The sequence below is a fragment of the Marmota monax genome, unplaced genomic scaffold (genome assembly GCF_021218885.2).
Source record: "Marmota monax isolate L192 unplaced genomic scaffold, Marmota_monax_Labrador192_F-V1.1 WCK01_AAM20220418_F8-fsc00069, whole genome shotgun sequence".
Lineage (NCBI taxonomy): Eukaryota > Metazoa > Chordata > Mammalia > Rodentia > Sciuridae > Marmota > Marmota monax.
The window spans coordinates 3,015,545-3,030,293 of record NW_026695243.1 but is presented as its reverse complement, the minus strand read 5'-3'; the positions used below and the strand labels follow the sequence as shown (position 1 = coordinate 3,030,293).

The 14,749-nt window shown below is 40.6% G+C and overlaps 2 protein-coding genes across 2 annotated transcripts; one reads left to right on the top strand and one right to left on the bottom strand.

Moving 5' to 3' along the window:
- Window positions 1-327: 327 nt before the first annotated feature.
- Window positions 328-5,593, bottom strand: Alg2 (ALG2 alpha-1,3/1,6-mannosyltransferase). The gene is made up of 2 exons (XM_046457386.2): window positions 5,198-5,593; window positions 328-2,681 (listed from the first exon to the last, which is right to left on the bottom strand). The coding sequence occupies exons 1-2, from the start codon at window positions 5,543-5,545 to the stop codon at window positions 1,779-1,781; spliced, it is 1,251 nt and encodes a 416-aa protein (XP_046313342.1). The 5' UTR covers window positions 5,546-5,593; the 3' UTR covers window positions 328-1,778.
- Window positions 5,594-5,864: 271 nt separating this feature from the next.
- Window positions 5,865-14,281, top strand: Sec61b (SEC61 translocon subunit beta). The gene is made up of 4 exons (XM_046457387.2): window positions 5,865-5,998; window positions 6,193-6,290; window positions 10,725-10,826; window positions 13,995-14,281. The coding sequence occupies exons 1-4, from the start codon at window positions 5,996-5,998 to the stop codon at window positions 14,080-14,082; spliced, it is 291 nt and encodes a 96-aa protein (XP_046313343.1). The 5' UTR covers window positions 5,865-5,995; the 3' UTR covers window positions 14,083-14,281.
- The last annotated feature ends 468 nt before the right edge of the window (window positions 14,282-14,749 follow it).

The following is a 14,749-nucleotide window of genomic DNA, read 5'->3' as shown; positions in this document are numbered from 1 at the left end:
GTCCCTGAGTTCAATCCCTGGTACCCCCCCCCCAAAAAAAAAAAACTGAAAGCTCACGGCAGGCAAGGGTTTGCAATCCTCTCAGACTGTGAAGACCTAGTGTCACCACCGGGGCTGAGGGTAATGAAGTCAAGCTAAACTAAAGCTCTATGAACACATCTATTCCATTTTGAAAGGATCTGCATAAAATAATGGTCAAATAAGCAGATCGTTAGTGCTTGGAAGGGGTGACAGTCATTAATTCTGCTCATCTTAAACCCAGTGGCCAATCACCAGATTTTCTGGAAAGACACAATTCCCATAAACACAGCACACCAATCCACAAAATGGGGAATCACCTAGTTTACTGGGTGGTGAACTTTCACAATGCTAAAGAAAATGGAATTGATTTGGCACTTCACTTTGTAGAACGCCTTTTGGTGGTGTTATGTGGATAAAATACTCTTGTGATACAGATGCACATGATGAATAAATTTCAACCTCTAAAGAATCCCCCCAAAATATGGTAGTGTGGAATGAACCTACATAAAACTTGTAATAATTTCCATATCCCCAAATTGCAGAATAGCAGCAGTTAACATTATGTACCAACTATTAAGTACTTTAAATTATTGAAATCTGTCATAATCACACTATGAGGAAAGTATGACAGGACAATTATCCTATTTACCATAGATAAAGAAACTGAGGTGCAGAGATAACTTTTCCTCAGGCCATACAGGCTGTTGGCTCTCAATTTGTGCTCTTAAGAGATGATTAACATGGAGCCTTTGACTAGTAATATTTGCTAGTTTTCAAAAAATTAATCTATCTTTAAATACACTGAAAATTTTGCTTTGTTTACTATTTGTACTTAGACCAATAGGTGAATACTGAACTCTAGGACTGGTTAGAGTCCTAGAATATATGAAAGGGACATTACCTCCAGTTTGAGAGGTAAGTGGAGGGTCAAGGCAAACTTCACAGCAGTGGCATTTAAGCCAGGCCTTGACAGATAATTATGTACTATGTTTACTTAGTAGGAACCTAGTTAATATAACAGATATTAACAAAACTGGAACTCAGACAACATCAGGAAACAGGTCCTAAACAAAGTGCATGTTGCACGTTGTGACAATGTGACCTCTTCGGTCAACATCCAGTTTACTCAGCTTTCTAATTTCAGGTTTGGCTCTTACCTATATTTCTAACACCAACACAGATCAAGGAAGCCAAAACCTAATCTTTTGTCTCCTCTTTTGATAAAAATTTTTTATTGTCATGTCTCAGTGTGCAAAAATACAATATCATCTTTGTAAAAAAATAAAAACAAAAAATAGAGCACTCTTGCTGTGGATTTAGACAAAAGTCTAACAAAATTTCCTAACACTACAGTAACCCTGTTCTCATTATGCCGTAAAATCAAATTAATGAACTTTGATGATGATATACTTAAACCATCAAAACCAATTAAGGCATAATATAATTCAAAATTCACATGCAGAGAAACAATAATCCAGAGAAAATATAATTACAATATTTTGCTGAAGATGGATTTGTACTTTTTAAAATTTCATACTGGTAAGACTTGGATTGATGATAGCATAAAAGATACAGGATAGTATGCACTGCATATACATAGCATAATATTTTTCTGAGACAGGGATTTGTGGTATATAGGAAGAGGAGCTCACATTCAAGACTTGGGTTTATTAAAAAAATCTCTTCTGTGCTAGATTCTGGATTTCTACTTTTTTTTTTTTTCCCCAAAACTGTATCATAGAGCTTAAAAAATTTGATTATACTAGCAGTTTGGTGACATATTGGTAGAGCTGTTCTGTAAATGCTTCAGAAGAAAACTTCTCCTTCACCCTGGCTCTTCCAGCTAGACCCATTGTGGCTTTTAAAGAAGGGTCATGGATGAACTTTTCTATTGCTTCTGAGAAGTGCAAGGGGTCAGGCTCACACAGAAACCCTGTGACACTGTGGATGATGGACTCCAAGGGCCCACCAGAATTAACAGCAATGACTGGACACTGCATGTACATGGCCTCCACAGGGACAATGCCAAAGTGTTCATTGCTTGGTGTGTAAAGCACACATGTGCAGTTATGGAGGAGTGAAATTTTTTGTTTGTCTGAGAAGGACCGCAGGAAGGTCACATATCCTCCAAGGTCAGATTGCTGGACCATTTTCTTCAATTCCTGATAGTGTTCCACGTTCTCCAGGACTCTCTCATCATAACCACCTGCCATGATCAGATGAACCCTCTCCCAATCTTGAGATGTCAATCGTGCACGTAGCTGTACTAGGGCTTCTAGTGCCAAAGACAGATTTTTCTTCCTTTCATATCTGTTAATGGAGAGGAACAGGAATTCTTTTTCTTTGGGGACTAGGTCATCAAGTTTTTCAGGAACAGTTGAGTCAAAGCTGGTGACATTCAGAGATGGGTAGAGAACATCAGGGTCTATGTGAGATAAGGACTTGAAGGTTTCCTTAAAAATGGCAGCTGTGAACTGGCTGTTGACCAAGATGCAGTCTGCCATGCCTGTGGTGTATTCCTCTATCCAGTCAATTGGGGCCCTGTATAGCCTTTTAAGAAAAGAATCTCTCCGGGTGAGCAGCAGATCTGGGAAGTGACAGTAAAACAGGATCTTCTTAGGCCGTCTGGCCAGCTTGAACACTGGGATACAGGCAGACACCTAACCAAAGCAAAAATTAACAGCAGATAAAGTGACTGTTCAACTCAGCCTCAACCACAGCAGAAGAACAGACAACCTGCCCTCCCTACCAGTGGGTGGCTCCATGGGCACTTCTGATTTGCTTTGTATCCTCCTTTCTAAGTCCAGTACAATGACTAGTATATAGAAGGGCAGCAGATATTTGCAGAATGTGTGCTAAACATTCAACGCTTCAAGTCCAGTGGTTTCCTCCCAGTGTCATCCAACAGAAATAAAATAAAAACCCAGTAACATTCAACATTTAAGGATGAAATTGATTTTAATATTTTAATCATTTCAAAATGTAATCAATTCTAAAAAATATGAACGAAATGCTTGTTTTTCATATTAAATCTTCAAAATCAGGTTTATATTTTATACTTCAGCATATCTCAGTTCAGACTTGCCATGTTCCAAGTACTCAACAGCCATATGTGGCTAGCATGTTGTACAAGGTAGCTGTGGGATCTTTCTCTTCCTAAGGAATTAATAAATGAGCAACAGTAGTTTAGAGCACAGATTCTGGAATCAAGATTGCTACGGTTTAAATCTCAGTTCTTTTAACTGTGTGACCATGATCAAATAATCAACCCCTCTTTGGATTTCAGTTTCTTCCTATGTAACATGGTGACCATCATTAGACAAAAAACTAGTATAGTTTTTATGATTATGAAATGTACTGATTTTTTTATACTTACCAATTTATATTAAGAATTTAATATACAGAATGTGCTCCATAAATATCAATCAAAATCATTACTGAGAATGAACTACAAACATTACCAGAGACTTTCCTATTGGGTAACCTTTACAAATCACTTAATCCCCCGCTCCCTTGAATAACACCTGAAGGAGCTGAGGATATGGCTCAGTTGGTAGAGTGCTTGCCTTGCATGCACAAGGCCCCGGATTCATTCCCCAGCACCACAAAACAACAACAAAACAAAAAAACTAAAACATTTGAAGAAGGTGAGCTTTAGGGATATTGTGCAAATATATACAAACCTGCTTAAAGCAGCAGATATAGAACTTGAATATTCCTACCTCCAAGCCCCCTTTTTTTCTCTACCCAGTATATCTCAACTGGCTGACACATGCAGGTGTTTGGAATGTTTGCATTTTTTGAAAAGAAATGACTTCCACATAAGCAAGGATGATCAAAAAAGTAATTGAGGAGTCATAATTAAGGAAACAAATGCAAATATGATGCTATTTCCACTTATCAGTTTGGCAAAGATTAAAATGGTTGATGATATTATTCAATGTGGACAAGAGCACAGAGTAATAGGCTCTATCACAGACTGAGGGAGATTTAAGCCACACAACCTCTTTAGAAAGCAAATTTGGTGACCAGTACTGACATTTAAAATGAAGTGCTCTTTGACCTACAACTTTATTTCAAGGAATTCACTCAAAGGATGTTTGCAGAAGTTAACAAAAAAGTGTAGAAATGTTTACCACACCACCAGCATCCTTCAACAGAATGCATAAATTATGTTAAATTCAAACAAAAGTGCATTTCCTGCCATTAAAAAAAATGAAGTGAATCTCTGTAATGATATCTAAAGATTCTCCAAATAAGAGATTTTTGCTGGGCTGGGGATGTGGCTCAAGCGGTAGCACGCTCGCCTGGCATGCGTGCGGCCCGGGTTCCATCCTCAGCACCACATACAAAGATGTTGTGTACGCCGAAAACTAAAAAATATTAAAATTATTTCTCTCTTTGCTCAAAAAAAGGAAAGTGCTCAATAGTAGGTATGTCATAATCCCAATTATGTACAAATAAGATGTATCTATAAACAGATACACACATACTGGTATGCCACAACTTTTGGGAGGATACAGGACTTTTACACTGTATTCTTTAATACTACTTAACATTTTAGTTTAAAATTAAAAGTCCTGAAGAAATGTTACTTTTTAAAATGAAAAATTGAGTGTTGGAAAAAAGTCTAGAATAGCCACAGGTAAAGAATTTGGACTTTCCCTCAAAGACCAATAAGGAGCTATGTTAAAGTTTTATCGGGGATATAATGTGTTTAGTTGGGTGTTTTATTTTTAATGTATTTTGAATTTTGAGACGGAATCTTGTCCCGGCCTGGTCTTGAACACCCAACGCTCCTGCTTCGACCTCCCAGCTTCGTGTTTTAACACCAAGACATTGCTGATGGATTAGGGTGGCCTGGAAGCAGAGTCAAGGAGTATAATGGAAAAGAGGGAAGACAACACACGAGTTAGATGTAAAAGGTGACAGAAGTGGACCGCTAATGCTAATGTGCTTTAGGGCTATCCCCAACTCCCATCTGTGGCAGAGCGCCCGAAGACCTGGTTAAAATGCAGATTTCTGGCCCCACTTCAGGGCTCCAGGAAGAAAGTTTCCTGGAATGTGAGCCCTGCGACACGCAACGACTAGAAAACAGTCTCAATCGCGGTCTACAGGTCAGTTCCGACCTACACTGGGCAGAGGTCCTCCCTCCGAGGCCCGGTGGCCTCCTCACCTGGTCGCACACAACCACGTCGAATTCCTCATCTGCGAGGAACAGCACGTAGAGCGCCAAGAAGATCATGCGCACGTAGGCGCAGACCGCAGCACCGCGGCCGCCCCAGCCCAGGCTGCGCGGCAGCCAGTCCCCAGCGCAGCGCACGGGTAGCTCGCGACTTTCAGCGAAGCAGTGGCCCGGGTCATAGTGTGCTGTCCAGATCTTCACTCTACACCCGCGCGCCTGCAGCGCCAGCGCCGCGTCCAGCACCAGCCGCTCGGCGCCGCCGACGCCCAGATCTGGGTGTAGGAACAGCACCGACGGGCCGGGCCCAGGACTCCCTCCCGGATCCTGCCTCTGCGCCATGGCCTGGAAGCCGCGTCTACACCCCGAGCCCGAAAGAGGGCTTCCCGCAAGCTCCGCCCCTGGAACCCGCTGGCCACTGAGGGCTGACTCCGCCCCGCCGCGCGTGCGTCCGTTAGGACACATCAGCACAAATATGTGGTCGCCTAGTAACTGCCGGAGAAAATTTCTCGTCTGACTTGGCTATAGCCTCCCTGTGGGAGACATTTGTCCCCGTGAAGGAAGCTTTTAACCAAGGAAAGGATACTGACGGTCTGTGCTTTCCACTCAGCCAAGTCGCTACAAGCAGGATTTCTACAGGCACATCGTGGGGCAACCCTAGCGTCCTTGGAGTCAGCGAGGACCCTGCCAGCAGGTTTGGGGGCGGGGCCTGGGCCAGTCTCTCTACCCGTGGGTTCTCAACGCGACCTGCAACTTTCCTGCCGTCTCCTCAGTTCCCTGTCTACCTTCAGCATGGTATGCGGCCCCAGACTTCTCTTTACTCCCGCCTCTCCCGGGAGTGCTGCCTCTTGCCTTGTGTCTCGCTCTTCCCCCGGGGTTCCCCTGCTTCCCCAAGCTTCGAATGCGGGTGCCGGTCTCGGCGGTGTCAGCCAGCGGGCCCGGGTGGGCCCGCGACGTTCATCGTCTGTCTTGTTTTTCTCCTTCTGCAGCCGGGTCCGACCCCCAGTGGCACTAACGTGGGCTCTTCTGGGCGTTCTCCCAGCAAAGCGGTGGCGGCCCGGGCGGCGGGATCCACTGTCCGGCAGAGGTGAGGATCTCCGCGGCCCACCCTCTGGCGGACTTCGGAGAGTTGTGCCCTGAGATTCGTTGGATAAGGGGAGGAGACCTTTGGATAGTAAGACTTACAAGGGCAAGATGAGCCTGAGGTGACGTGACCATTGGGAGGGAACTCAGGGGGTGCCACTCTTAAAAAATAAAAACTAAACTGGACAACTTTGAAAAAATGAGGTCATTAAACTAATGTCTGTGAACTTGAGCTTTTGCCCTCACATTACCATCAGGAGGTTCCCTACACACTTAAATTTAAAATAACTTGGTGGCAAAACTTTCTCCTTTAACTGTAACCGCCTCCCCCTACCCCATAGTGTCTTCTTACTTCCGTATGGCACTGCCATGCAGTCATTCACTCAATACCAGAAACTTAAGCATCATTTTTTTTTCTCATGCTCTCCGTGCAGTCATATACTAGACTTTAAATTCTGCATGAAAAATCTTCTCATTAGTTCATTTCTTCTCCATTTCCTGTGTCCTTTCATCTACTTTTGCATTAGTGGCTAACTTTTTTGTCCAAGCCATTTACATTCCAATCCACCCTCCAGTCCCCTTTACTCTTCTGATTAGTTTCTTTGTTAGTTTTTCCTTGCTGATCATTTAGAAAAGAGCGACACCAAGGGTTGGTGGTCTTTCCAGTCTAACCTCTCTCCTCCATCTCTTCTGTAATCTACCATTAGTGAATTTTTTTTTTTTTTTTTTTTTACTGTTTTTTGAACTGACTAGCTCCTAGCTTGGTTTCTCACCCCCAGTTTATATTTATTTTCCCAAACTAGCTTAGGTTATTTCCTTGTGAGACCTCTGACAGTAGGCAGAGTAGCTACTATCCCCCCCCCAATACCATTTTGTTCATGTTATTTTAAGACCACTTATGTTTCCATATTTATCTCCTACTTTAGGTTTTGATAGAGCAACTGCTCAAGTCTTCTCTCTCCCCATTTTCTATAAGTCCTAACAAAATGATGAATTAATGAAGGGATCAAGCAACCCTAGTGTTTTGGGATTTTTGAAGTAACTAGTAAGGTGGCATCTAGAGAGGAGATGAACTTAGGATCTATGAAAACTCTCCTTAAGGATGTGAAGAGGGATGATTAAGATAGAAAATCTAGATTTATGGAAGAAAATCTAAAACTGATGATTTGAAAGTACATGAACTATTTCAACTCAGAACAAGAAATTCTAATAGGCCTGTCAGAAAGAGTATCCTGAAGAGAGAATTGGCAGTACTGAGGCAGGGAAGTTTGGCAATTTGAGAGTTTTTAGAGAAAGAGCAAATGTTTAACTCACACATATAAATGTGCTATGTGCATAACTTGTTTACATAATAAATAAGAATGAAGTAACAAATGAGTGGATAAATGCAACTTCTAAAGTTGTGAAAAAAAAGTTGATGTCATCTTTTAGGTTCAGTATGGTAGGGCTACCGTAACTGAGAACATTTTTTTAAAATTTATTTTTTATTTATAGATGAATATCTTTATTTTGTTTTTATGTGGTGCTGAGGATTGAACCCAGTGCCTCACACATACTAGGCAAGCACTCTACCTCCGAGCCACAATCCCAGCCCTTGAGAATATTTTTATGTCATTGAGAGACCCTGCAATAGTCTATTCTACAGGTTTGGTCCTGGTTAAGTATTACTTCAAGAATATAATGTAAAAGTATTGGCTAGGAACATATTCACATTTTGTAAGTCTTTGAGAAAAAGTTGAAGCTAATGGTTAATAATAATGCTGTTATAGTTTGAAGATTTGCATTCTACATGAATGAAGTAATAGAAGTGATGCAGGACTTAAATGATATTGGGCTGGAGTTGGAGTCTTTCCTCTGCTTGATTCAAGGTAAAAGGACCTTTCTGTGAGGATGAAAAGTAACAATAATGCATTAAAAACTGTAGAACTCTGAAGTGCTACACAGTATTCAAGCAGAATTAATGGGATTCAGGAATATTAAGATGGTAGTATATTAAGATGGTCATCAAGTAATTATTAGGGGTCTACTACATGCCGAACACTGTTGTAGCTTGAATGATATATCTGTGAACAAGATAGTCAGGGTTTGTCCTCATGAACCTTGTATGCCAGTGTGGCATATTTATTTTGCAAGCCAAATAAATAACATAATTTTAGGCAGTAAAGGCTATGAAGAAAATAAAGCTGAGTGGGGAATAGAGAGTGTAGGGATAGGGTGGGGGTGGATAGTGTTTTTAGATAGGGTGTTCAGAGTGGTATTTGAGTAGAGAACTGAAAGAAGTAAGGGAGCAAATCATGAGGTGGTCTGGAGAGGAATAGACTTCTAGGTGGAAGGAATGGTTAAGTGTAAAACTGAGGTCAGTGAACTTGGCTTGTTTCTCAAACAGCCAGCATGAACTATTATAGAAGGAGGAAGGCAGTTACAGGCCAGAAAGAATTGATAAAATAGATCTCAAATAGAAATTTAAGAGATTAAAGTGGGCTCTGTTATTAACCTCTGCTTAGTTCCTAGTGATGGAATGAGGTATTTTGACTATATTTTGGTATTTCTAGGGGCCCTGATTTTCAAATCCTCTGCTGTGTCCCATGTACCACCAGATGTAAGAAATATTAAAAGAGGTTACACTGATTCTGCTGGGGGTGCTGTAATTCCAACTTTGAAGGCAGGAAATTGAGAGAATATTGACAAGAATGTGGGTCCTAGTCCTGGCTGAGCCAGTGACTTACCATGTTGACAATGGGTTTTACCTTTTAGGTCAGATTTCTCTTTAGGAACAAGGAGGAAAGTTTCAGGTACCTGCAACGTGGGTTAAAGGCTGTTTATCTTTGAGTGAAAGCTTTTCAAAGTGCATGAGTTATTCTGTAAATTATATTTGTTATTCACAATGAGTTTTTCCATAGAAACAGTTATACAAATAGAGTTGTAAGTGCCTAGTTGACCAAGTAGCCCATAATTAATGTGTCTGAAATATAATTCTCTAGTACATAGACCAAAATTATTGTTTGACACTAATTGCTTTCAGAGTTATATCATGAACATAGCTTTTCCTGCTGGAACCCAAACTGGAAGTAGACCTTGATTCATCCCCTCATCAGTAGAGAAAGCTCCTTGAGCTGTAGACAATGCTTTTTGCATTTAGAGTGTGATGTAAAAGCGGGGTGAGGTGGCCATTAAGACCAGAGTTGGGAGGAAAGCAAGAGGAATTGGGTTTTCACTTGCATTTCCTCCCAATATACTCTTCCCTTTTTCAAAAATCTAGAACCTGAAGTCCACATCTACTGGAATGGTATTTTAAGGGAGTGTATATTGGGACTTGGTTATAAGTGCATAACTTGTTTACATAATAAATAAGAATGAAGTAACAAATGAGTGGATAAATGCAACTTCTAAAGTTGTGAAAAAAAATGGGGGCAGGAAATAAGACAGGGTTTTCCCTCTCTGCTCTTTATTTCTGCTCACTTAGGACTTCTGAGTTGGTGATAAGTGGGCTGGAAAAGATTTCTTTTGACTTCTCCTTCCACCACTTACTACTTACCTCCCTATTATACACTAGCACAGGGTGGGGATGAGCAGCTGGGATTGGGATAATGTGTGGATAATTGCTGGGTGGGGTTCCCTAATGGCTGAGGGGTGACCCCAGAGAGGAGGGAATGGACTCCCTGGGCCTGTTCCTGGTCAGCAGTATCAATGCTGCTTGTCTGCTGTCTGCCAGGGCTGCCTGTCCTATACCTCATCTTATAAGCCTTGTCCCTTTGGGAGGGACAGTTCTGTTTGGGTGTTTTCTCCATTTTTCACATCCTATCTCTCTGTCCAAGATGTATGGTCAGTATATAAAATTGACAAAAACAAATTACAAAGTTCTTTTTCATAAAATAAAATATATTCCATTTTTGGAACCTGGATATAATTGAAGCTTATGCTTTTTCTTCTTTTTTTTAGTAAATATAGTAATTTGAATATCTTTTAAAGTAGGATTTTAAGACTGATTATATAGATTTAGGGCATTTTAAAACAGAGGTTTATTACTTGACTTCACCAAAATACATGTACACAGAAACTGAAATGCGCTGTCCAAATTAGAAGACTGTATATGGTGGGCAATGGATGGGTGCTAGGGTCAGAACTGGGTCCACATTCCCTGTTGGCCACCTGCTGGCCATGTGGTCTTAAGACACTTTGCTTAACCTTCTGAATCTAATTTTCCTCATTTTTGAAATGAGAAATAGTAACTACCTTTTAGGGTTATTGTATACATTGCCATGAGACAGGTGCTTACTTCATAGTGGTTATGATCAGACAGTAAAAGCAGGAATTTGAGTCTTAATAGCAAAAAAATTTTTCTTATTGGTTCTTTAACCACATCATGGTAGCATTTGTTATAATGCTATTAAAAGAATTTCCAAGAAAAGTCTGTTGGTAACATTTTTCTCTTTCACAGGAAAAATGCCAGCTGCGGAACAAGGAGCGCAGGCCGCACGACTTCAGCAGGCACTGGGGGGATGTGGCGATTCTACACAGAAGATTCACCAGGGCTCAAAGTGTAAGTCTTGGGAGCAGACCTTGTGTATCTGTCCAGTGTGGCAGAGTAGAGCAGTGCTGTCTGTCTCTGCCACATGTGGCACTTGGCTCCTCACAACAGCTTCGTTTGTGTCAATTGGGCTCAATTTGGTTTGCTTATTTTTCACTTGGTTGTCCAGGTTAGGACCTGGAATGACATCTCTTCATGGAGTGAGTGAAAGGAGAGGGAGCTCATCATGTAGCTATGTCAGAATAAGTGATAGGAACAGAGAGAACTGGAGGGGATACTGATTAATTAGATGATTGCTCTTCAATTTCTTCAGTGTTCTTGCCCCACACTGAGAAGTAGGAGTAAACATTCAAATTAGGTGATTTATCAGCATTCTGCTGGAGGCATTCACTGATATTAAGGCCTAATGGATGTTTTCCCATTATACTACGTTACCAAAAGTTCTCTAGTCACCTTGCCTTTGGTGGGTGGTGAGTGGATTTGGGAAGATGAACTAATCACTTGCCAAGTTTTCAGACTTGGGGAGTGCTCACTAGGTGATGGGAAGTGGGCATCCAGGAGACCATACCTGGCTTTCCTTGCTTGCCAGGGTTTCTGGTACTGTGGCAGACTTAGTCCCAGATCAGGTTTCCTGATGAGTAGGCTCCAGAACACTGCTACTTATAGCTTTTCCCTGACTAAACTCAGTGGGGTGAGGAATTGGAAAAATAATGGCAAATTTCATTTGCATTGCACTTGGTGCTTTGCAAAGAACTTGAGTATCTACTTTCTGGTTTGATCTGTTCAGCAGTCCTGTGAGGTGGGAGATAATGCCATTTGGAGATGGTAAAGCTCAGGTTTAGAGAGGCAAAGTGACGTGCTGAAGACACAGAAAAAGATGGAACCAGATATTCTGTTAAGTCCCATGCTATTTACATGTCTGTCTGGTAGAAAAGAGACAAATTGGATTAGTTTAATTGGACCAATAGCTTTACTTGGATTATAGATTGTTTATGGGGCTTCCCTAGAATTCTTGATATTTGGTTTAATTCATGTATTGATTTTTTTCCCCTGTTATATTAGAGATTTGAAATGTAAGAATATATTTAGGAAATAACTTGGGGAGTTGGGGATATGTGAGTTAGTATCATTCTGACTGACAACCTTTTGGTATGAGTATTTCAGAGAGGAATTTTGAATTCAATAGCTCTTGGGATGTCCAGGGGATTTATTTTAAACTCTTCCTTCTCAAGTGGGTGGGAAACCTGTTTTCCTGTGGGTAAATCTTCCTGTGCTTGCTCTGAGCTCCTTGCTGTGATGCAACCAGGCTTGTGAGTCCCCCCCAGGATTGGTAGAGACTATTCCTTGATGTCATACCACATTCTTATCATATCAGAGATAGGGATTTTTGGTGAAAGTACACAGTTGGGAATTTTTACCTACAAATCTACATCTTGGAATAGTCAAGCAACATCTTGGAGCTTGTTTTTGGCTCATTCTAGGAGTTCAGAGTTATTTCAAGTTAATGTTGACAGCATTTTACGAGAGCTTACTATACGTCAGTGTTGTATGTGTGTTAATGTACTTTATACCTCAGCCGTCCTATAAGAGATACTGTGATTGTTTCCACTTTATAGATGAGGAAATTCAGACTTGAAGAAGGTAAGTAATGGGGGCCACAGTCACAGCTTGTGAGTGACAGAGCAGGTTTCCAAGCCCTAGCACTTTATTTCTGTGAGCTGTTCCCTCAGCATTATGCCCTGTGGCTGATGCTGCTCCAACATTGCCTTAAAGAAAGTAAGATCCAGTGCAGCGTGAGGATAGTCTCTGTACAGATGCCTTTAAATTTATTTACACCCTTAATTGTATGTATTTTGGAAAAACAAAATAGTAGTGTAGCGAAGACTTTAATCTCTGTGCATCATTCATTGTCCAGTCATGGTCTCTGTTACTCCTGCTACCTCACTGGGGTTTTTCCATTGCCTTGACGATTATGAAGATTTCTTTTCTATGGTCTTTCTTACTCTCCACTCCCCATTTGTATCTGGAAGATGAAGTGAGACATCTTGAACTCCCCAAAAGTGGTGAGGGCAGGAAGAGACATAGAGGTGGGGTCCTAAAATGCACATTCATAGCTTGTGAAGATCAGGGAGTTCTTTAATGAACCCATGAACAATTCCCAATTGGAAAAACATTCCATTTAGGGAAGGGCTGTGTTAATCAGCTTCTTGTTGCTGTGACCAAAATACCTGATAAGAACAACTCAGAGGAGGAAAAGTTTATTTGGCCTCATAGTTTCAGAGGTCTCAGTCCATGGTGGTTCAACTCCATTCTGGACCCCAGGTGAGGCAGAACATCATGACAGAAAGGTGTGGTAGAGGAGAGCTGCTCAGTTCATGGTTGGGGGCAGGCCATCGGAAGGGAGCATGGATGGATATAGTTCAGGCCACAGCCCCCACCCCAGTGAGCTTCTTCCTTTAACCATGCCCCACCTGTCTACAATATATGTGGTAGTCACTTCACAGTTTAATCCATTAAATGGATTAATCCAGTGATAGTTAAATAGCTCTCATAATCTTTTCATTTACCTCTGAAGATTCCTCTATTGTCTAACACACAAAGCTTTTGGGGGGATATTAAAGATCCACACCATAACAGGCAGACGAGTAAAATCTCTTTTCTTCCTACATTAATATATAAATATACGTCAGACTCATTGCATGCTGCCTAGAGTGTTTGCTCTTTGAAGATGGAAATGTTGAGATGGCAAAGTGAGCATATGTGTGGAATCAGAATACCTGAGTCTAAGTCTCTCTTGGTCTTCTGGCTGTGTGTTTTTAGGAAGATAATAATCTCTCTGAGCCTCAGTTTTATTTATTTATTTATAAAATGAGATTAATACTTGTATTCCTTTGTCATGAATTTGTTGTACAAATCAAATGGTATCATATATTTAAAAACACTTTTGAATTATATAATGTGATACTTATTTTTGCATATCTAATACATTATAGTAAACAATGAAGTTTGTCTTTAAATAAGTCTTAATTTGAGAAAATCGGTTTACTTGCCTTTTTTTCCCTCTTGAATGCATCTTAAGTGCTTCCCCCTTCCTCCCGCTTTACTCCTAGGCAATCTTTAGTATTAAATATAATATTATATTATCACTAAAGTAAGCATGCCTTCTCTTCTTATTTCTAGTGGCCCTGTTCCAGTATTGGTTATGAGTCTTCTGTTCATCGCTTCTGTATTTATGTTGCACATTTGGGGCAAGTACACTCGTTCATAGATTCGGCTCCATCCATCTGTCAACTGAAGAAGAAGGAAAAAACCCAACATATCTTGGACCAAAAGTATAGTGATTTTCTGTTCATGAGAAAGAAATTTTCTGTAAGCTTATTGTTTTACAGGGAACTGAACAAGAATTGATATTGAGGAATCATTTTTTTCTATGACTAATAAACTTTGTAATTCATTTATACTGGAAATCATTGCTGATGCCTCACTGTTAAGGCCTTTATTCTCTTTACCTTTAGATTTATAAGTGAGTATGAAGAAAATTTGTCTTGTGGAGATTGTGTTCTTTGTTGGGCTGGCAGTTCCTTATACAACCCTGTAGTCATTCAAATCCAAGATACTTTAATTGGCCTTGTCTTGTTTTCTTCAAGTTATTTCTGTCCTGGTGATTGTCATTTTGGGTATTCTGCAGTTTGCAAGGAGTGTGCCTATGACTCCCATGAGGCAGATCTGTGTTCAAAGGCAGCTGGTACAGGGGAACAGTCCTGGAAGTCAGAAATCAGAAATCTTGGATGAAATATTTGCTCATTCTGTTCTTTGTCTCTAAAACCATAGATAATAACTTGCCTCTTCTTTCTCCCAGTTCTTAATTCTGTACAGTACACTTACCTCTTATTTCTAAACCTATTTTAAAGGGATTTATTTGATAAATTAGATTT